The sequence below is a fragment of the Chrysemys picta genome, chromosome 13 (assembly GCF_011386835.1).
Source record: "Chrysemys picta bellii isolate R12L10 chromosome 13, ASM1138683v2, whole genome shotgun sequence".
In the NCBI taxonomy this organism is placed as follows: Eukaryota; Metazoa; Chordata; order Testudines; family Emydidae; genus Chrysemys; species Chrysemys picta.
This window is the reverse complement of record NC_088803.1, coordinates 13,775,643-13,799,931: the sequence shown is the minus strand read 5'-3', so window position 1 is coordinate 13,799,931 and position 24,289 is coordinate 13,775,643. Positions and strand designations below refer to the sequence as shown.

The 24,289-nt window shown below is 44.6% G+C and overlaps 1 protein-coding gene and 2 pseudogenes across 1 annotated transcript; all 3 read left to right on the top strand.

Moving 5' to 3' along the window:
- Nucleotides 1-24,289, top strand: part of LOC135975143 (paired amphipathic helix protein Sin3a-like) — a 365,185-nt pseudogene that overhangs the window by 289,286 nt on the left and 51,610 nt on the right.
- Nucleotides 9,282-10,274, top strand: LOC135975441 (olfactory receptor 10A4-like). The gene has a single exon (XM_065566490.1). The coding sequence runs from the start codon at nucleotides 9,282-9,284 to the stop codon at nucleotides 10,272-10,274; it is 993 nt and encodes a 330-aa protein (XP_065422562.1).
- Nucleotides 15,287-16,280, top strand: LOC135975440 (olfactory receptor 10A4-like; annotated as a pseudogene).

The window sequence follows — 24,289 nt, the reverse complement described above, 5'->3', positions numbered from 1 at the left end:
CTTTGTTTTGCAGGTCGTAGATGTCAAGACTTAACATGGGGGTTACAAGGTGCTGTACAGGATGGAGACCAGAGCATCCAAGGAAGCTGAGATGGCTCTCACATACTGCGAGAAACCTGTCCCATAGTATAAAATAGCCACATTGAGGTGAAAGCTGCAGGTGGCGGAGGCTTTACGCCTGTCCTACAGAGCATCTCCTCAGTATGGTGGAGATGACGTGAATGTAGGAGACCAGGGTGAGGTGGAAGGAGCTTGAAATACTTGAAATACCAAGAAGAGGAAAATCTGTAGCTGTGGATCACTCAAAAGTGCGAAAAGAATAAATTCAGCCATGGTGGTTTTAGTCTCCATTATTCTTCAGCAAAACTGTGTCCAGAGAGAAACGGAAAAAATAATAAAATTTAAAAACATAATTAATATACATGGGAATTCAATGAATGGATAATATCTAATACATAAATAATGTCTGTTAAGTTATCAGACCCAGGGATAGATGGATCTGTCCAAGGAGGAAAGTATGGATTTTTAACTAATTGGACTAACACAGTTGTGAGCAACCTGTGACCCGCAGGCCGCATGCAGTCTATCTGGGTAATCTGATTGCAGGCCACAAGACATTTTGCTGATGTTGACTGTCCACAGGCGTGGCCCCCTGCAGCTCCCAGTGGCTGCGGTTCTCAGTGCCTGGCCAATGGGATCTGTGGGAAGCAGCAGCCAGCACGTCCCTGTGGCCCACTGCTTCCTGCAGCTCCCATTGGCCGGGAACAGGGAACATTAGATAGATAGATAGATAGATAGATAGATAGATAGATAGATAGATAGATAGATAGATAGATAGATAGATGAGGACCTATTTCTAGCTAGTTTAAGTCAGTCTATCTCTACTGGAGTGAATGGGCCAGAAGACCAGTGGTGCAAGTCATTGTAACTGTACTGAAATCAACAGAAGACAGCTCCTCAATTAGTGTAAATTGATGTAGCTCCATCAAAATCAACAGTGGTCAGATCCCACACTGCTGTAAATTAACACGGCTTCCCTGACATCAATAAGGCAGGTCCCCCGGTGGTGTAAATTGTCATAGCACTATTGAATTCCGTAGGCCACCAGCTGATTTCCACCAGCTAAAGATATGGCTCTATGTATATTATATATTATGGCTGTGAGTTTAACAACAGCTCAAGGGATTTAGGTGCTCAAATCTCATGGAAAGTCACTGAAGGGTTAGTGTTCTCAGTAAATATAAATCTTTTATTATCCTTTTTATATTAATCTCTCATCATTTTAAACATCACATAATCTTTTCTTTGTTTGCCAAAGGTATTGGCTGGATTCTAATGCTACAGAAGGAGTTGTTTTGGGTAAAGAATGTCTTTTCCTATTAGGCCTAGTGCCAAAATAATAGTTTCATTTTTCCTTTCTCTCCTTTCCCTCCTCCCCCCCCCCCCCCCGCAGCACCACCACCCACAGAAGTGGAAACAGCTCAGACAAACAAACAAAACTTGAAGGAAAAATTGTCCCAGAAAAAACTGGGAATTTTGGCCAGCTCTGTGGAAATGCACACACACACACACACACACAATCCAGCAGTTTTAAGTTTGCAAGACATTTCCCAATATTTTAATACTTTCCAACATTCTCACAATGTGTGTGTGTGCGGGGGGAGGGTGGCATGGAATTTCCTAAGTTCGATTTAGTAAAAGGGAGATATAAAGATCAAAGGATATTCTATTAACTAGTTACCGTTATTCCCGGCTTGGACTGAGAGATCTGATCTAAGGGTTGATATTGGGATGGGGTTGGGAAGTCAAGAGTCCTGGGTTGGGTTTTATTGCTGGCCTTGGGAGAGCAGTGGGGTATATTGATTAGAACAGGAAGAACTGGGATGCAGGGCAGCTGGGCTGAGAAAGAAGAGTTCTGGGTGATGTTTGATTTTGATTGGCATTACAGAGTCCTCATTTATCTGTGAGTCCCAAAGCACTTTGTGAAGAAGAGGGTAAACACAGATTTACTGCATGGGCTATTAGGAGGGTTTGAAACAAAGAACTTGAAAAGCAAAATCCAGTGGCAGTTTTACTGCACTGCTTTATAGACTATAGCTAAGATTTTTAAAAGTCACATAGGGGACCTGGAAGCCCATTTCCCATTAATTAACCCACACTCCTTGTATGTCATGTGCTTTTTCCACTGCCTGCAGAGGTGAAGAAATGTCCGTAGAGTCCCTTACTGATATTTCACTGCTTCTTCCCAAAACATTTTTACGCTACATGCGAAATTTAACATTTTTTTTTTGTTTCCAAATTTTTGGTCAGAGCGCTTTCCACCTCTTTGTCTTTCTGAGCTGTGGATGATGGGGGTTAAACATGGGAGGTAAGCTGCTGTAATTGATGGAGATCAGTCTATGCAGAACCACCAGGAAGGCTGGCATGAGTCTCACAAATGGAGAGAAATCAGTCCCGTAGTATCAAATAAACCTGACAAGGAGGGAGCATCCAGTTGAGAAAGCTTTATACCTTCCTTCCAAGAAGCATATCCTCAGGATGGTGGAGATGATGTGAATGTAGGAGACGAGGGTGAGAAATAAAGAGCTCAATCCAATAATCACAGCAGACAGGACCGTCTTCCAGCTTTTCTGCCGCCCCAAGCGGCAAAAAAAAAACAAAAAAAAAAACGTGGCACTGCGATCGCGCCATTCCACTCTTCGGTGGCAATTCAGTGGCAGGTCCTTCGCTCCAAGAGGGACTGAGGGACCTGCCTCTGAATTACCGCGCTGCAGACCCAGACGTGCCGCCCCGATAGCAGCCGGAGTGACGCGCCTTGGTATTGGCCGCCTCAAGCACCTGCTTCTTTAGCTGGTGCCTGCAGCTGGCCCTGATCTCTTCTACTCTTCTAGAGCTGTTTGGCAACTAGAGATTCCGTTTATTTGTCTTTAAGATTCACTCCTGCCATATCTGTGCTTATTTCATCCCAAACACTTCCGGCAACATATCACATGTGTATTTCATATTGTCAGAGAGTCACAGAGTTTAAGGGCAAAAGGGACGACTAGATTCTCTCATCTGACCTTCTCCGTCTCACAATGTGTTGGGTTTCATCACACATGCCCACAGAGCACTTTAGCCAGGCATCAAATTGAACGTAAAAGAGAAATATACCTGGTGGTCCCTTTACCAGACCACTGAATGGCGGCACCTCTGAGATGCAGAATGTATAATATCACACAACACTATTAAACAGATGATTAAGGCAGGAAGGAAAGAACACCTTATGCAAAATAGAAACTCTGAGCGTGCATGTGTATGTGTGACTTGTAGCCCATGAAGTGAGCATATAGCCATGCAATGATGATAGTTATATAGTAAGTAAAGGATAAAGGGGTGAGGAACGGATAACAGAAACACAAAAGATCTGTAGCTCTAGACTTATAAAAACTACTTAGAAAGACAAGATTGGTGAGATAATACCTTTTACTGTTGGTGAGAGAAACAGAATTTGGTCCAGGAAAAGATATTACCTCACCCGCTTTGTCTCTCTAGTATCCTGGGACCCAGACAGCTACATTAGCACTGCATACAAGAATAGCTTAAGCAATGAGTGTAAGTAGAAGGCCTTCTAGCCTGAACAGGAGCAGTTGCTCAATGAGTTGGCATAAGGAAGTAAACTATAGACTCATAGACTCATAGACTTTAAGGTCAGAAGGGACCATTATGATCGTCTAGTCTGACCTCCTGCACAACGCAGGCCAAAGAATCCCACTCACCCACTCCTGTAATAAACCCTTAACCTATGTCTGAGTTATTGAAGTCCTCAAAGCATGGTTTAAAGACTCCAAGGTGCAGAGTATCCTCCTGCAAGTGACCCATGCCCCACACTACAGAGGAAGGTGAAAAACTCCCAGGGACTCTGCCAATCTGTCCTGGAGGAAACTTCCTTCCTGACCCCAAATATGGCGATCAGTTAAACCCTGAGCATGTGGGCAAGACTCACCAGCTAGACACCCAGGAAAGAATTCTCTGTAGTAACTCAGATCCCACACCAACTAACATCCCATCACAGGCCATTCGGCATCTTTACCGCTGATACTCAAAGATCAATTAAATGCCAAAATTAGGCTATCCCATCACACCATCCCCTCCATAAACTTATCAAGCTTAGTATTGAAGCCAGATATGTCTTTTGCTCCCACTACTCCCCTTGGAGGGCTATTCCAGAACTTGACTCCTCTGATGGTTAGAAACTTTTTTCTAATTTCAAGTCTAAATTTCCTGATGGACAGTTTATATCCATTCCTTCTTGCGTCCACATTGATACTAAGCTTAAATAATTCCTCTCCCTCCCTAGGATTTATCCCTCTGATATATTTATAGAGAGCAATCATGTCTCCCCTCAGCCTTCTTTTGGTTAGTCTAAACAAGGCAAGCTCTTTCAGTCTCCTTTCATAAGACAGGTTTAAGTCACAAAACATCACAAGGCTCTGTTTATTGTTTTGTCATAATGACGAGTGTTGCAAACAGCGGATAGGTAACCACAAGGGAATGGGAAGCCATGCTCAATGTATGTGTGTGTGTGTGTGTGGGGGGGGGGAGGGGGGCTACCATCCGCTGCTGGAAGGAATGAGTCATGCTCAGTGTGTGTGTGCACATGCCCCTGCTGCCTCTTCCTCTTGTGAACAGCCCCAAGGACTCGTTGATGACAACTGTTGGTCAAGAAAGCGCTGGGGCACTGTGGTAAGCAGCCTGATAGGAGCAGGTCCACTGCTGAGCCTCTCACCCAACTCCTTGCAGCACAGGGCTACGTGGTTCCTGGCTCAGGCTCAGGGGGTCAGCATGGACCAAGAGACAATAGTGTCCCCCCGAAGTGAGACCCCACCCAGCTCTTTGCATCATGTCATCCCTTGGATCTATTGTGGAGCACTGGGGTTAGTACTGAGCCACAGAGGAGAATGTCCCTTAATGAGTCCTCCATCCTCTTCTCTGCAGCACAGTGACCCCTATTGCTGAACTGGGACATTAGGATCAATCAAACTGAGAAAATCCTACAGAGTCCGTCCCTGCAGCTCAGCGGCCCCTAGTGCCACGCTGGAGCACTGCTAGCAGCACTGACTAAGGGGGAAGAGTGCCTCAAATTGAGCATCCCACCCCACTCCCAGTAGCACAGCCCCCACTACGGCCATGCTGGAGTAATGGGGTCAGCACTGTCTAAGAAATGAGAGTGCTTCCAGCTGAGCCCATCACCCCATTCTCTGCAGCACACTACCCCCTAGCACTGCTCAGCTTCCACATAGAGTTTTTTCTAATGTTCCTGGGAACTAGTCCTGATTCTGGTCACACTGCAAACTTACTGGAGTAAAAGGGAATAGTCCTGCTGACTTTGATGGACTTTGGATCTGGTCTTCTAGGAGGGAAATGGGCCCTATGGTTGGGGCAGTGGAGTCTAAGACTGAGGACTCCTGGGTTCTGTTCCCAGCTCCGGGAGGGGAGTGGGGTCTAATATTTAGAGCAGTTGGGACTGGGAGTCTGAGCTCCTGGGTTCTAATCGTGGCTCTGAGACCGGAGTGGGGCTCACAATCTGAGCATTGGGTGTTGTTCCTGGCTCTTTGTGTTGTTTTTGAACAAGTAATTCTTCCTCAACATGTCTCTAGACAAAAAGTATCACACGCTTTACCACAATTAGTAAATCCCATTACGATTTTCATCTAGAAAACACACATAATGATGATAATGATGATACAACTGCCTAAGAAATGATTACCCTAGTGAATTTTGTTTTGTTGCAGTTTGAGGCAGAATTGTTCTTCCTCTGAGGAATATTACAAGAAATTTTCTTCAGGGCGTAGGCCCTAGAAGGCAGTGAATGAAATAAAAACACCTCTGTTTCCTTCAACACACTTAGCGTCTGCAGCTGGGAGAGGGAACTACTCTTCTTAAACAAGGTAGGCTATAGACGAATAACTTAAGCCCCCAACCATTCTCCCACTGAAGTGTATGGACATTGTGCCCCAGTCTGCAATGAGAGCAAGATCATGTCACTGGTTTCTTCATTTGAATTTTCCATACATTGGCAGAGAATCGTAGTGTGTGTCTGAGCATATGGGTTGTGTCTATGTTCATTATCTATCTATCTATCTATCTATCTATCTATCTATCTATCTATCTATCTATCTATCGGTGTCTGAATCTATCATTCTGAACTGAACTAATTAACAATCATGGGTCAGGTCATAAGCTTGACTTCAGTGGTGTTTTGCTAATTTCCTCTTGGTGAAATTCTGGTCCATTATTCCATAGTGCCCACCAGAGTGATAGATAAATACTAGACATACCCATCATCAGGTCATAGCTCTATATATTATTTTGTTGCTGTTGTTGTTTTGTTGGTGGTGTTTCTTGCTTCTCCCTCCTCTCGTCCTTACTGCCCTCAGTTCCCCAATCCTTATCATCATCCATTGAATCAAAATGGAAATGTTTTTCTTGAGATGGGTCTTTTATTTGGATCTGAATACAGTTGGCTGGGAGAGCTCAATCTGATCTCTTTTAATAGGAGAGTCCACTCCTAGGATCCGACCATGGTGAATGCACCACACCTGGTGCCCAAGAGTTAAGTGGTTGTCTCTTTTAGCTGAATTTACTTCAACCCTCTCTCCACATAATGAGAGCCCTGCACAGATACAAAAAATGCATATCTGCATCCGATACACAATCCACAAAAATTGTCTGCAGACATTCACATGCATGGATGTGGATATCTGCAGATATCTGTGGATTTGCAGGGCTCTACTTACCATGGCCAGGCTGAGGCTCTGAGACCCACCTCTGCCTGAGCATGGTCGGGGAGAGCTGTGTGGGAGTCGCGGACCCTCCACCTGCCCTCAGCCAGGTGGGGATCCTGTGGGGTGGGAACACAGCCTGGGGCTGCTCTCATCCCCTCACCCCACCCCACGGGCAGGTGGAGGGTCTGCCGCGGTCCCCGTCTGGATTCCATGCTGGCCTTGCTGGAGATGGAGGGGAGGGTGACCTGTGGAACTGCCCGGGGGCTACTCAGAACCCACACACCGGGCAGGTGGAGCGACCACGGCGACTCTGCACAGTTGCCCTCCTGACTCTTAGGATGGCCAGGCTAGGGCTTTGAGCCCCTCCACCTCCCTCTGGAGCCAGAGAGCTGCACTGGCAACTGCAGGGAGCCTGCATCCCTGCACTGGCCCTAGGCGGGGTCTGGGAGGCAGGGACATGGGCTGGAGGCTGCTCGGGCCCTCCGCCCAGGGCAGGTGGAGGAACCCAGGCTCCCCACAGCTGCCAGCACAGCTCTCTGGCTCCGGCAGGGGGGCCTGCTTGGAGCCGCAGGCCGGCCATGGTAAGAGCTGGGTGGGCATCTGTGGGGAGCTGCAATGGACCATCCACCTGCCCTGGATGGAGCCCAGAGCAGCCCCCGGCCCGTGTCCCTGCCCCCAGGACCTCCGCCCAGTGCATGTAGAGGGTCCGCACTGCAGCTCCTCACAGCTGACCACCCGGCTGCTACCATCAGAGCCTTGCACACGTAAAAAAATTGTATCTGAATCTGCGCTGCTATCTGCAAAAATAGTCCACGGATATCCGCGGATATAAAGCGGATACCTGCGGATTTGCAGGGCTCTACACATAATGTCTGTTTCTTTTGTTGATTTCATGTTCTCCTGTATATAAATGGAGTGTCCAGATGCCTTCAAGAGCTGTGAAAATATCACTCAACTGCCAGTGAAAAGCATCTATACAGACCTTACTCCTAATGATGAGTAAATTTCTACATTTGCCCATCCAAATGTCAGCCAACAAATAAAGAAATAAATCCAAATCCCTTCTGAAACTATGATTTCCTCAGTATTGATATTTTCCATGAAAAAATGTTGATGTCAATGGCAGTTTTCAATTTTCCATTTGATTTCATATAGACTCTTCTGAATCGAAATTAGGGGTTTCGCTATTTCAACTTTTCATATAAATTCAGGGTGAAAACAAATATTGGAATATTGGAATTTCACATTTTCCAGCCAGCTCTGCATTTAGTGCAATGGTCGTGGTGAGGAAAGTACTCACAAACATCAATAGAGGCTCCCCAGAGTATCTCTTAAGAGAGGCAGAAGAATTCCCACCTCTTCCCCAGGTCTCGCTATTTAGAGAAAAACATTCCCTTTTGTTTTAAATTGTTCTGTGTAGTGCACTCTGCATAGAGCTCCACTACAGTGTGCTTTGGTTATTGGATTTAATTTTCTCTACTTCATTCCCTTTTAATGTGTGTGTATGTGTGTGTGTGTGTGTGTTCAATTTCCAGGAGAATGGTTCTGTAGCGATGGCAGAGTTTCAGGTATCAGGAATGCTGACTCGCAGTGTAAACCCAGTCTCTTCACCCCATCATTCCCCTAATCATTTCCCATTTCCCCCTTAGTAGCTCACTATTATTTGATGCGTTGCTTTGAGAGCCACGTATTGAAGGTGCTAAGGGTATGCAAAATACAATATCTTTGTTATTGCTCATTTTTATTTCAACTCTGTCATTTCACTTTCATGCCCATTATTAGGAAGTTCCTTGTCAACAAGTAACCTTGAAGTAAAACATCTGTGGAAAACCTTCTAACATTCTAGGATCTTCATTCTTGTAAAATTCTTTATAGCAATGTCATAAGACAAAGATCTTCAATTGGTGTAAATAAGTATAGCTCTTTTTATACCCATGGAGCTGTTAAAATTTACACCAGCAAAGGTACTGGCCCTAGCTCTTCTTTTGTATGTTGAGAGAAACAAATGCATTTCAGATACTGTGATGATAAAGGATGGAATGATTGCAATTGTTCTCTAATATTTAGGGAAGAATAACATTTTTAGTACACAAAAGGCCAAAATCCCCCATTGTTTTCACCATTTATCATGCTTCTCATTCTTCAAAGGGCTTCAAACCAATTGGATTCAGCAGCATCAGTTTATTCATGTGAGTAGTCCTCACTTTTGTGACTTGTAACTGCAGTGGGAATACTTGCATTCATATAACAATTCTCATGATTAAGAGCCGAATGAGATCAGCATTTGCCCTCATTTGAGAAATCTTATTTGGTAAATGTGGCTAAAGAATAACATTCTCAGAGGAGAAAGAAAGAAAGAAAGAAAGAAAGAAAGAAAGAAAGAAAGAAAGAAAGAAAGAAAGAAAGAAAGAAAGAAATATCCCTTTTTGATTTTTTATGTAGACTGAAAAAATTGAGTTCGAAGAGGAAAAATAGAATCTCAGATTCAGTATCTTTCTTTGTCACCCCATACAGATGATCTATTCTGAGAGCAACCCAGGAGAGAACCAGACCATCTCTGATGTATTCATCCTGGTGGGGTTTTCAAACCTTGACAAGCTGCAAATCGTTCTGTTTCTGGTGCTTCTGGTCACCTACCTGTTAGCCCTGATGGGGAACTTGCTTGTTATCCTCCTTATAAAGCTAAACCCCTCACTCCACACCCCCATGTATTTCTTCCTGGTGAACCTGTCATTCTTGGAAATCTGCTACACCACCAGTGTGGTCCCTCAGTTGCTGATTCACCTCCTGGTGGAGCAAAAGACCATCACCATTGCGGGCTGCGCTGCCCAGATGTATGTCATCACCATCATGGGCCTGACGGAATGCTGCCTCCTAGCAGTCATGGCGTATGACCGTTACGTGGCCATATGTCACCCCTTGAGCTACAAAACTATCATGAGTGGCCGGGCGTGTGCACATCTTGTGGGTGCTTCATGGATCATTGGCATCTCAGTGGAAGTAGCTCAGATCACTTGGATCTTCAGCCTGCCCTTCTGTGGCTCCAACCGCATCCACCACTACTTCTGTGATATCCTACCAGTGTTGAGGATGGCATGCACGGATACATCCAAAAATGAGATTATGGTCTTCACTGTGTCAGTTCTGTTAATCATAGGCCCTTTTTTATTGATAATCCTGTCTTACATCTGCATTATTTCCACCATCTTCATGCTGCCATCGGTGGAGGGAAGGCATAAAGCCTTCTCCACCTGCTCCTCCCACCTCATGGTGGTGACTTTGTTCTATGGAATGGCTCTTATCACTTACCTGGGGCTCAAGTCTAGCTTCACCCTGGAGAGTGATCAAATGCTTTCACTCATGAACACAATTGTGGGACCAGTGTTGAACCCCATAATATACACTCTGAGGAACAAAGACGTGAAGGGAGCCTTTAGAAAAACAGTAGAGAAGAGCATCTTTTCACACAACCAGAGAAAACAGGGAATGAAAGATAGAGTTAATTAAAACAGGGGGAATGAGGAAAATTCATAAACAATTTGTTGAATTACTCCTGATGACCCTCATTTTTTTAATTGAAATTTTGCCATTTGAAAAACTTTGACCTCTTGTAAACCTGTCGGGAAAATGGGAAAAGAAACTCATAAATGTTTTAAATATTTAAATTTTGATGAAAATTTGATAGAACCTATTAACAGGATTTAAACTTCACTGAAAAATCAAATGAGAAAATGTAGTCCAAGTAGTGTCTTGATTTTATATCTTCAAAATGTGAAATGTCAAAGCAAAAAATAAGCTCAAAATGAGAAATATTTCATGAAACACTGACCTTGGTTTGTGCAATTTTAACAATTTTCATCAAAATTTTAATACTTGAAAAATTCCAACTTGCTCTACAGAAAAGTATATTTAGGCTTCTCCTTTTCCTGGGTTGGATTTTTTTGGCCTGTCTCTTGATTGCATTTCCCCAGTGCTCCCTCTGGTCTAATTTTAAATAACATTCCTCAACACTTATGAATGGCTTCCTGTGTAAGACTCTGATGGATCTTTCAATGCCTAACATGATCAGGTCAAACAACAACTCGAGGAGCTGGCTACTGACTTCTATATCATTTTGCACAGGTTCAGAGCCTATGCTAGCAGATCATGGTGCATACCATAGATTCATTGATTAAAAGGCCATAGAGAACCATTTTGATCATCTAGTTTGACATCCTGCTTAACGCAGGGCAGAGAATTTCAACCTGGTGATTCCTGAGTCAGAGAAGCACTGTACATAGCTTATATTACATATGTAAAATAATAGCTGTGTTATAAACTCATATAAGTGGTCCGATCAATGTATCACAATATTGCACCAAAAGCCTGTGTATATGGTACATCTTTGTATAACTATATGATAACATACATTTGTATATTCTTATAATGAGAAATACTACTCTGTTGGCTTGTCTACCTATATCACTTCCTACGTATAATAAATACCAAATTTAAAACCTCTATCCCTAGCTCAGCAATTACAGGACTATATGCCTTCTTTCCCTAAATATCCCTGTAATGCATTTTTAAGATGCACTGGCTGGCTGTATGTCTTGGCTTTTATTATTTCTCTTTGATAGAATTTGCTGATTTGTTTAAAATGATACTGTTAAGAAGATAAGCAATGTGTCATGTTGGAAGAAGTGAGAGTTACATACATGTAATGATAAACAAAAAAACTCCCTTTCTCTGAGAAACTTAGAAGCAGAGTGGCCTAGGGCAACATGTTCCAGAAACTACAAATTCAGCAAGAACATTTTAGGCATTAGGTTATTAACACTTGTGCATGAATACTATATAGGCTCTGTAAAATTCAATGGATAATGTGTTGGATAAAGATTGGGGGCAATTGAGAATAGCAACATGTATGAGAACACATATGAAAATGAGCCCAATGCTGGAGAAATGCTAGCATTGGGGTCATTGGGCTAGTTGGATAGCCATTCACAGTCTTTGTTTAATCCTGATCTGATGGTGTCAAATTTGCAAATGAACTGAAGCTCAGTGGTTTCTCTTTGGACTGAGCTTCAGTTCATTTGCAAATTTGACACCATCAGATCAGGATTAAACATAGACTGTGAATGGCTAGCCAACTACAAAAGCAGTTTCTCCTCCCTTGGTGTTCACACCTCAACTGCCAGCAGAGGACCTCTTCCTCCCTGATTGAACTAACCTCGTTATCTGCAGACTGATTCTTGCCTGCATATTTATACCTTCCTCTGGAAATTTCCATTACATGAGTCTGACGAAGTGGGTATTCACCCACGAAAGCTTATGCTCCAATACATCTGTTAGTCTTAAAGGTGCCACAGGACTCTCTGATGCTTTTTACAGATCCAGACTAACACAGCTACCCCTCTGTACTTAACTCTTTGGGTTGTTTTGCAAGGGGTAGTGTAAGTATAGGGATGCTCAGCTCCTTCTGTATTATGGCTACCTGCCGTGCTGGGATGGAGTGTTTGTGAATTTCCTAACTGTGTTAATAAATCCATTTTCCATATAATGTAATCTCCTAAGTGTGAGTGTTGCAACCATGCATATGGGGGTTCCCAACTGAACAGTGATTCTGATAATACTGGGCCTGATCTTGGGACAAGAACCTACCAAGTTTCAGAATGATGAATAGGGGAAGTAAACTGGTAATATGATCAAGATACATTCAATAGATCAGGCAACAGATTGTTGTCCACAGATGGAGAGAATGAGCCCTGCTCAGCATGTGTGCGTGTGAGAGTCTGTGTGTGTGTGTGTGTGTGTGTGAGAGAGAGAGAGAGAGAGAGAGACTGTCTCTACCTGCTTGGGGTAATGAGCCATTCTCAGTTTGTATGTGCGTGCACATGTGAGTGAGTGAGTGACTGTCCCCCCCACAGGAGGAAATGAGCCATGCTCAATGTGCGTGTATGTGCCACTGCTGCCCCCTCCACTTGTAAACAGCCCCATAGACTCATTCATGGCCACGGTGGTCAGGAAAGATCTTTCATTTACAGCTCATCCAAAAGATATAACATCCACCAGAAACAGTGTCCCCTTCCACTGTGATGAGTTGCTGAGGGTCAGCACCAACTTTAAGGGGAGAGCGCCCCCTGCTAATCCACCCTACCCACCCTCTGCAGCAGAGATCTCCCAAGCGCCATGCTGGGGCACTGTGCTAAGCAGCCATTCTGATGGGAGATGGTCCACATCTGAGCCCCTCACCTTGCTCCTTGGGGCACAGGGCCACGTGGTGCCCTGCTGAAGCACAAGGGGTCAGCATGGACCAAGAGACAACCGAGCCCCACTAGGTGAGACCCCACCCAGCTCTTTGCAGCATGTCATCCCTTGGAGCTGCTCTGGAGCTTGGGGGTTACACTGACCCACAGAGGAGAATGTCCCTTAATGAGTCCTCCACCCTATTCCCTGCTGTACAGCGCCCCTTGCTGCTGAACTGGGACGTTGGGATCAATGAAGCTGAGAGCATCCCACAGAGCCCTCCAGGCCCATCCCTATAGATCAGCGCCCACTGGTGCTACACTGGGGCATTGCTTCCAGCACTGACTAAGGGGGAAGTGTGCCTCAAACTGAGAATCCCACCACAGTCCCAATAGCACAGCCTCCTTCTTCCATCTGGAGTAATGGGGTCAACACTGTCTTAGAATTGAGAGTGCTCCCAGCTGAGCTCATCACCCCACTCCCTGAAGCGCACTACCCCCAGCACCTCTCAGCTTCCACACAGAGTTTATTCTAATGCTCCTGGGAACTAGCCCTGATTCTGGTCCCACTGCAAACTTACTGGAGTAAAAGGGAATAGTCCCACTGACTTCGATGGGCTTTGGATCTGGTCCTCTAGGAGGGAAATGGGCCCTGTGATTGGGACAGTGGAGTCTAAGACTGAAGACTCCTGGGTTCTATTCCCAGCTCTGGGAGGGGAGTGGGGTCTAATGTTTAGAGCAGTTGGTACTGGGAGTCTGAGCTCCTGGGTTCTAATCGTGGTTCTGAGACAAGAATGGGGCACACAATCTGAACATCGGGGAACCGGAGTCATGAGCCTTGGGCATTGTACCTTAGTCAACCCCGACTCTGTGTTGTGTTGCTTTGGACAAATCATTCCTTCTTCTAGACAAAATTTTATCACACAATTTACCACAGTTAGTAAATCCTATTATGATTTTCATCTAGTAAATACACACGATGATGATGATTGATGATACAACTTTCTACGAAATGATTTCCCTAGTGAATTTTGTTTTGTTGCAGGTTGAGGCAGTATTGTTCTTCCTTTGAAGAATATTACAAGAAATTTCCTTTAGGGAGTAGGTCCCAGAAGCCAGTGAATGAAATAAAAACACCTCTCTTTCCTTCGACACACTTAGTGTCTGCAGCTGGGAGAGGGAACTACTCTTCTTAAACAAGGTAGGCTATTGATGAATGACTTAAGCCCCCAACCATTCTCCCACGGAAGTCCATTGTGTTGTGCCCCAGTCGGCAATGGGACCAGGATTACGTCATTGGTTTCTTCATTTGAATTTTCCATACAGTGGCAGAGAATCTTAGAGTGTGTGTTTCTGAGCATCTGGGTTGTGTCTGTATTCATATCTATCTATCTATCTATCTATCTATCTATCTATCTATCTATGGATGTGTGTGTGAAACACTATAGCCCATATTCTTCATAGAAATAATGTTATAATATGGTTATAGCATATCTAAGATGTATATTATGCAAGATGGGTCTTGTGAAAGATCATTGGAAAGTTTATGATCTGCTGAATATGATTATCCTATGTATATGCATGTATCATTACTGTATTTGAATTTAGGACTATTGACTATGTAACAATTACAAGTTGGTTTACACCTGGAAAACGCCCACCACACAGAATGCAATCAGTCTGGATTGGCCATTGGGGAGAACAATACGACTTTGAAGATGCTAATCTCCCACCTTCCTGAGAAGCTTCCTGGGATGCCACAAAAATAAATAAATAAATATAAATAATTACCCTCTTTGCGAAATCTTATTTTGGTAAACATGGTTATAGAATAGAATAACATTCCTGAGGGGAAAACAAAAGAAACGCAGAAAGGAGAAAAGATCCCTTTTTTAATTTCCATGGAGACAGACAAAAAATGTGTTCAAAGAAGAAGAATAGAACCCGCGATGCTGGAAACTGGTATACCTCCATTGCTGGTATAAAGTGATGTAGTTCATTCAGAGTCAATTCATCAGACCCCCGTCTGTTGTAAATCAGCTGTAGTTCCACTGGTGTCAAAGTGGTCGGCTCTCCAGCTGACCTATATTGGCACAGCTTGATTGACATCAATGTGGCTACACCAGCTTATGCCTGATGATGATTGGGTCCAGTTATATATTTCTATACAGAATTGCAGCAGGTTTTAGTCTGAAGCATCCCAACAGAAAGGAAACCAGTATGAATTGTTTGATTCACATCCACATGTTTAGTATTCCTCAGATTCAGTCTCTTTCTTTGCCACCCTTACAGATGACCTATTCTGAGAGTGACCCTGGAGAGAACCAGACCATCTCTGATGTGTTCATCCTGGTGGGGTTTTCAAACCTTAACAAGCTGCAAATCGTTCTGTTCCTGGTGCTTCTGGTCACGTACCTGGTCGCCCTGATGGGGAACCTGCTTGTTATCCTTCTTATAAAGCTAAACCCCTCACTCCACACCCCCATGTATTTCTTCCTGGTGAACCTGTCATTCTTGGAAATATACTACACCAGCAGTGTGGTCCCTCAGCTGCTGCTTCACCTCTTGGTGGACCAAAAGACCATCACCATTGCGGGCTGCACTGCCCAGATGTACATCATCTCCATCATGGGCCTGACGTGAATGCTGCCTCTTAGCAGCCATGGCGTACGACCGCTACATCGCCATATGTCACCCCCTGCACTACAGAACTATCATGAGTGGCCAGGCATGTGCACAGCTCATGGGTACTTCATGGATCATCGGCATCTCAGTGGAAGTAGTTCAGACCACTTGGATCTTCAGTCTGCCCTTCTGTGGCTCCAACCGCATCCACCACTTCTTCTGTGACATCCCACCAGTGTTGAAGATGGCATGCATGGACATATCCAAAAATATGATTATGGTCTTGACTGTGTCAGTTTTGTTCATTATGGGCCCTTTTTTGTTGATAACCCTGTCCTACATCTGCATTATCTCCACTATCCTAGAGCTGCCGACGGCAGAGGGAAGGCATAAAGCCTTCTCCACCTGCTCCTCCCATCTCAGGGTGGTGACTTTGTTCTACGGAATGGACCTTTTTACCTACCTGAGGCCCAAGTCTATCTCCACCCCAAAGAGTGATCAAATGATTTCCCTCGTGATCACAGTTGCAGCACCTGTATTGAACCCCATAATATACACTCTGAGGAACAAAGACGTGAAGGGAGCCTTTAGAAAAACAGTAGAGAGGAGCATCTTTTCACACAATCGGCGAAAACAGAGAATGAAAATTAGACTTACTTAAAACAGGGGGAATGAGGGAAATGCATACATGTTTTGTTGAAATACTGCCGATGACCCTCACTTTTTAATTAAAATGTTGCCATTTGAAAAAAATGGACTTGTAAACCTATCAGGAGAATGGGAAGAGAAACTTGTGTTACCAAAAAAACCCAAATTTTAAATATCTTCAAAATCTGGAATGTCAAAGAAAAAAGAAGCTTAAAATGGAAATCCTTTCATAAAATGTTCACCTTGGTTTTTGCAAATTTTACAATTTTCACCAAAATTTTAATGATGGAAAAATCCAGACCATCTCTACAGACAACTCCATTTAGGCTTTTCCTTTTCCTGCTCTGTCGATCCATTGCAGCATTTTAGGATTTGGGTTGGGTTGGGCTGAGGTTTTTTGGCTGTCTAATGGATTTCCCCAGTGCTCCCTGTTGCCTAATTTTAAATAATATTTCTCAGCACTTATGAACAGTTTCCTATGTAAGACTCTGATGGATCTTTCAATGCCTACCCTGATCAGATCACACAACAACTCTTGAAGCTGGCTCTTGAATTCCATGGCATTTTGCACAGGTTCAGCAGTCTATGCTAACAGATCGTATATCATAGATTCATTGATTAAAAGGCCATAAGGGACCAATGCTGATCATCTAGTCTGACATTCTGCTTAACGCAGAGCAGAGAGTTTCACCTGGTGATTCCCGAGTCAAAGAAGCACTGTACATCAAGAAAATTGTAGATATTAGATGATTAACATTTGTTCATAATTAATGAACAAGTTATGTAAAATTCAATGGATAATGTGTTGACTAAAGAATGTTGGAAAATTAAGCAACAGAAAATGTGCAAATGTATGAAAATATGTATAAAATATGTAAAATTATGTATATATATATATACGTATACAAAAACATATGTACATATGTAAAAATATGTATAAAATACATATGTAAATTACATAAAAAATAAGAAAATACATATAAAAATGGGCTAGAGAAATGCTGGATCAGAAATCGACGAATGAAACCGAAGGACCCGAACAGGAGATCCAGGCAGGTGAGGAGGACTGACATCATGGAGGAAGGAAGGACTTTTCAGTGCCCCAGAATGTCTTAACTTGGGAACATTCACTTATTCTGTCTTGTCTGTTATTACTTGTGAGGCAGAAATGTATGTCCAGACACTACAAGTAAGATTAATTCTGTTTTAAATTGTATTAAATAAAGGCAAAACTGATTAAGCCTAAATTGGATGGACATGTGACTCGGTTTCCCACTCTACACTCCCAACAATGTACACAATTTGATAAAAAAGGTAAAGCCCACATAAATGCTCTCATCTCTGCTTTGTTAATTAATTTAGCAAAGGTGTTGCCCTTATACAATAATAATCAGAGAAACAAGCTGTGTCCTGTCAGTGAACACATGTATTAAGTTAGTATACACACCATTATGTGAATACATGGCAGTTCTACAAACTGAATTAGCGTATGTTCTTCCCAGTGTTCTGTGCACTCATGCTAACCTACACCTCACACTACCAAGCAACAGTATAACTTAGTATTTAACATAAGCAGATAAGAAATTTGTAAAAGTCAAGATACATTAATTCAATAGCTTAGTACAAATTGTGGGGAACCTTCACAGACCAGGACGTGGAATGCTGTGTCCAAAAGCAAGATATGGAAAATCATGGTTCAGAACAAGGAGTTAAGGAACGAAGTTAAGGGATGAACAGACAGGATGGATTTCTGTGACATAAGACATAAGAATGGCCATACTGGATCCAACCAAACGTCCATCCAGCCCAGTAATGATCAGTGATCTCTCTCCTGCCATCCATCTCCACCCTCTGACAAACAGAAGCTAGGGACACCACTCCTTAACCATCTGGGCTAATAACCATTAACGGACTTAGCCTCCATGAATGTATCCAGTTCTCTTTTAAACCCTGTTACAGTCCTAGCTTTCACAACCTCCTCAGGCAAGGAGTTTCACAGATTGACTGTGCGCTGTGTAAAAAAGAACTTCCTTTTATTTGTTTTAAACCTGCTGCCCATTAATTTCGTTTGGTGGCCCTTAGTTCTTATATTATGGGAACAAGTAAATAACTTTTCCTTATTCACTTTCTCCACACCACTCATGATTTTATATACCTCTATCATATCCCCCTTAGTCTCCGCTTTTCCAAGCTGAAAAGTCCTAGCCTCTTTAATCTCTCCTCATATGGGACCCATTCCAAACCCCTAATCATTTTAGTTGCCCTTCTCTGAACCTCTGTACGCAGTATTCAAGATGTGGGCATGCCATGGATTTATATAAGGGCAATAAGATATTCTCTGTCTTATTCTCTATCCCTTTTTTAATGATTCCTAACACCCTGTTTGCTTTTTTGACTGCCGCTGCACACTGCATGGACGCCTTCAGAGAACTATCCATGATGACTCCAAGATCTTTCTCCTGATTAGTTGTAGCTAAATTAGCCCCCATCATATTGTATGTATAGTTGGGGTTATTTTTTCCAGTGTGCATTACTTTACATTTATCCACATTACATTTCATTTGCTATTTTGCTACCCAATCACTTAGTTTGGTGAGATCTTTTTGAAGTTCTTCACAATCTGCTTTGGTCTTAACTATCTTGAGTAGTTTAGTATCATCTGCAAACTTTGCCATCTCACTGTCAGGAGAGCACTGGCAGCACAGCAACACCTGCCTGGGGCGGCAAAATACGGGGTGCGGCCTGCCGGTCGCCCTGAGGACGGCAGTCAGGCTACCTTCAGAGGCATGCCTGCGGGAGGTCCCCCAGTCCCGAGAGGCGCCCCTGCTTTTACACACCCCAAATACTCTGTCCAGCACCTCCCAAATACCATCTCCCAGTACACAACCCCCCCAGCACCCCAAAATACCCCCTTGAGCTCACCCCCCCACAGCAGTGTCCTCTATTAGGGAACTTGAAATACAGGTGTGGTCACCCCAGATACAGTTGAATTTTAAAGGCAGGTGGTTCTGTTCTCCCTTACGGTGTGACCGCACTGGGGCCAGGCTCTGGAAGTCTCAGTGAGCTACAATCCCAGCTGGATGCACAAAGGGCAGTTCCAGGAGGGTGGGGTGATTCCCTGCACATCCCGGGCAGAGGCAGCGTTGCCCTTTTCTCTCCCCTCATTCGGAAGGCTTGGCCCGGACCTGTGTCACAAGGTTGTGTGAGTTGGGTACAAGCTGGGAAAAGCCCCGACGGCCCCCACTCAGGCTGGTTCAGAGAGGTCAGCAGAGCCTGGAGGCCTCCAGCCTGGCTCTCTCTCTCCTTCCCCTTTCCACCTAATACCTTGTGTATCCCGGTGCGGCTGGGCTGAATCTTGCCCCAGGGGGCCCAGCCGAGGGACACCCCGTCTCTCTCTCGCTCTACCGGAGGTCTCTCCCGGAGTCAGGGTCACCGTCCACTGATGTGTGGGGATGTATCATCCTTACGCCAACCTAATGAAAAGTTCCATGAGGAGAAAAGGGTCACGATGGGACACTTGCCAGGCAATGGCTCATGGCCTTGTAAGACAAAGGCGCCCCCTGGTGGTTTAGGGATTATATAAGATAAGGTAAAAGTAGTAAATCATGGCCTAATGTAAGGCCCCCTGGTGGTCTAGGGATTATATAAAATGAGGTAAAGGTAATAAATCATGGCCTTATGTAAGGAACGGTTGAACCAATTGGTGTGGGGCTATACATGTGATAAACACATGATTCTCCTTCTTGTCCAATCGGTAGATGTGTGATTATAGCCTAATTGTGTTATGTAATGTTAAGAAAAACTATAAAAGAAAGCTTGTAATAAACAGGATTGGATTCAGCTTGCAACCATATTGGTCGTGTGCTTTATCCGCTCCGCATGGGACCCCACACTGATGGAAGAGGTGCCTGGTGGTTGTGGGGTCAGTCCACCAGCTACCTCATCCCTGGAGCGCAGGGTCTCGCCTCTGACCCACACGGAGGGAGCCCTCATTGCTCAGTGTATAACAGGGGGGTCGCTTAGCCTCCTGTACAACACAAGCAAGAGCCTTGTGTCCAGCAAGTATAAATGGGAGTGGTTCCCCCCAGGCTTTGTCTGTGGGTCCGGAAGCCCGGGAGGGCACCGCCCCTCACTCCCAGGCTGGGGTGGCTGCATGGCCGGAGTGAGACTGCTGTCTAGCCCTGTCCACATGCGGGGCAGAGAGGGGGACACAGGGGCACACACCAAAGCTCCTCACCTATGATATAGGAGCACAAGCCCCATGGACTCTCGTCCTCTGTTTTACAATTGTACTTCTTTTTTCTTTCTTTTTGTGTGTGTGTTTTTTCTTAATAGTTATATTTTTACCTTTTTAATATATTTTATGTGTATTTCCTTTTTGATTTTATTGCTGTTTATATATATTTTAAGTTTCATTTTATTTTATTTCCCCTTTTATAGTTTTTATGTATTTTACAATTTTTTTATTATTTTACTTTTTATAAGTCTGTTAATATTTTTGTATTTTATTCATTATTACTATTTTACATTTATTTTGCACTTTTCATAAATGTATTATTTTTTCTATTTTTTATTCTACTTTATGTGATTCGTATACTCTGTTGTCCAGTCATTTTGGCTCCTATCTTCTTTCACTCCAGTGAGGATCTTCAGCCTCTCCAACCCAACCCATCATGGTAGTCATGCGCCGCCCCAGCCGAGTCTCTTTGTCCCCTGACTCCAACCAGACCCTCCACCACCACCATTCCGATTGGCAGTAATTCAGCGGCGGGTCCCTCAGTCCCTCTCGGAGCGAAGGACCTGCCACGGAATTACCACTGAAGAGTGGAATGGGTGCCATTGCTCTGCTGCGGCTTTTTTTTTTTTTTTTTTTTTGCCACTTGGGGCGGCAGAAAACGTGGAGCCGGCCCTGGAAGAGATTATCTCGTGTTTTTTCAAAGACACAAACTACAGCACTAGCTCCGTAGGGAAATGTTATTAGGCGACAGTTACAGGCCGTTCCATCATCCTTGTTGCTCTGCATGAAATGTCTATTCGGGGCCTAGTGGGAAAAGGTTCTGCTCCCGCAGGTGAATTATTTGTGACTTTATTCTCCAGACACTTATCAAGCCATTGGTTCTAATTTACAGCAACATTTGAGACCTGAAACTCCCACTGAACTTAATGAGACCTCAGCCCCTTTGCAAATCAAGCCCACTCTGAACAATGATGAATGGAAAATGATCAAGGACCATACCAGATCCAAGCACATCTCCTGACCTTGGCCACCTTCTCGAGCATAGGGCGGGCAGTATATTAGCTGTAACAAATAGTTACACTGTTGGAGTAATTAATTCCCTTAGTATTAATTAATTTTCCTTACTGCTCTGAGGCTGGGGATTGGCTCTGACAGAAGGGAAATACACTGCTTTGTACGAACAAGAGAGTGTAAAGCTGCAGGAGCTGAAAAAGCAAAGTCTTTGACATCATTTCTGACCATTGCCTGACCCTCCAGCAGCCCCACACTCTGGTGCCCTGGTGCCCATTATACAGTATAGACACCCCCTTTAAAAAAATTTGTGTACTGATAATCAAGATGGCCCATTTAAGACAGTTTGACAAGAGGGTGTGAGGATACTTAACATTGGGAAATAGATTCAATGTGTGTATTGGTGTATAAAGTTTTTTTTCTCTTGCTGACAATAGCCCATCTTAATTAATTAGCCTCTTAGAGTTGGGAGGGGAACTCCCACCTTTTTATGTTCTCTGTATGTATATATCTCTCCTCACTATATGTTCCATTCTATGGATCTGATGAAGTGGGGTGTAGCCCATGAAAGCTTATGCTCAAATAAATGTGTTAGTCTCTAAGGTGCCACAAGTACTCCTTTTCTTTTTGCGGATACAGACTAACACGGCTGCTACTCTGAAACTAATTAGGCTTGTGTAACTGCCAGGGATTCATATCGTGGGGTATATACTAAGGGTATGTCTACACTACGAGAGTAGTTCGATTTTACTTAAATCGAATTTTTGGAATCGATATTACAAAGTCGAACGTGTGTGTCCATACTAAGGACAGTAATTCGACTTTGTGAGTCCACACTAATGGGGAAAGCGTCGACATTGGAAGCGGTGCACCTTGGGCAGCTATCCCACAGTTCCCGCAGTCCCCACTGCCCATTGGAATTCTGGGTGGAGCCGCCAATGCCTTCTGGGTAAAAAAATGTGTCGAGGGTGCTTTTGGGTAACTGTTGTCATCCGTCCATCACTCCCGCCCTCCCTCCCTGAAAGCGCCGGCGGGAAATCAGTTCGCGCACTTTTCTAGTCAGTGACAGCGTGGACGCCACAGCACTGCGAGCATGGAGCCCGCTGCGACCATCGCTGCAGTGGTGGCCGTTCTCAACACCTCGCAGCTTATCATCCACCTTTCCCAGAGGCAGATGCAGATAAGTCAGGCGAGGAGGCTACGGCACCGCGGTGAGGGACTGAAGTCTGAGAGCAGCACAGACCTGTCAGAAAGCACGGGACCCAGCACCGAGGACATCACGGTGGCAATGGGTCATGTGGATGTTGTGGAACGGCGATTCTGGGCCCGGGAAACAAGCACTGACTGGTGGGACCGCATAGTGCTGCAGGTCTGGGATGAATCCCAGTGGCTGCGAAACTTTCGCATGCATAAGGGAACTTTCCTTGAACTTTGTGAATTGCTGTCCCCTGCCCTGAAGCGCAATGACACCCGGATGCAAGCAGCCCTGACTGTCCAGAAGCGAGTGGCCATAGCCCTCTGGAAGCTTGCAACGCCAGACAGCTACCGGTCAGTCGTGAACCACTTTGGCGTGGGCAAATCTACCGTGGGGGTTGTTGTGATGCAAGTAGCCAAGGCAATCGTTGATGTACTGCTGTCAAAGGTAGTGACCCTGGGAAACGTGGAGGTGATCATAAGTGGCTTCGCAGCGATGGGATTCCCAAACTGCGGTGGGACCATAGATGGAACTCACATCCCTATCCTGGCACCGGACCACCAGGCCAGCCAGTACATTAACCGAAAGGGCTACTTTTCCATGGTGCTGCAAGCACTGGTGGACCACAGGGGTCGTTTTACGAACATCTACGGCGGATGGCCGGGCAAGGTTCATGACGCTTGTGTTTTCAGGGACTCTGGTCTGTTTAGACGGCTGCAGGAAGGTACTTACTTCCCGGACCACAAAATAACTGTTGGGGATGTGGAGATGTCTATAGTCATCCTCGGGGACCCAGCCTACCCGCTAATGCCCTGGCTCATGAAGCCCTATACTGGCGCCCTGGACAGTGAAAAAGAACTCTTCAACTACCGCCTGAGCAAGTGCAGAATGGTGGTGGAGTGTGCTTTTGGATGTCTCAAGGGGAGATGGAGAAGCTTACTGACTCGCTGTGATCTCAGCGAAACCAATATCCCCATTGTTATAGCAGCTTGCTGTGTGCTCCACAATCTCTATGAGAGCAAGGGGGAGACCTTTATGGCGGGGTGGGAGGTTGAGGCAAATAGCCTGGCTTCTGATTACACCCAGCTAAACAGCCGGGTGATTAGAAGAGCCCAGCAGGACGCGCTGTGCATCCGGGAGGCTTTGAAAGCTAGGTTCCTGAGTGAGCAGGGTAACCTGTGACTTTTAAGTTTGTGTACAGAGAAGCTGAACCTGCCCCTGTTTCTTTACCCAGTTAATGTTGACTATCCTCTCCAGTTACATACCCCCTTCACCCCCTTCCAACACACGTTTAGAAATAAAATTACTTCTAATTTGTTAATGAACACCGTTTTCTTTATTACTGTTTTCGCGGGAATGTTTTAAACCAGGGACGCAGACTGTGGTGGGGAGCGGGTGTAGTGTAGTGACGCAAATGACGCTTCTAAACTCCAGGATTGACAGGCTCCACAGTGGTGGACTGGTTGTTTCAACGGAGCCTGTCACCCCTCCTGATCAGGACTGTGTGTATGGGGGCGCTATGTGACTTTGTGGCAGGGGGAGGACGGTTACAGATCCCCTGCTGCGTGGCTCTGTGATA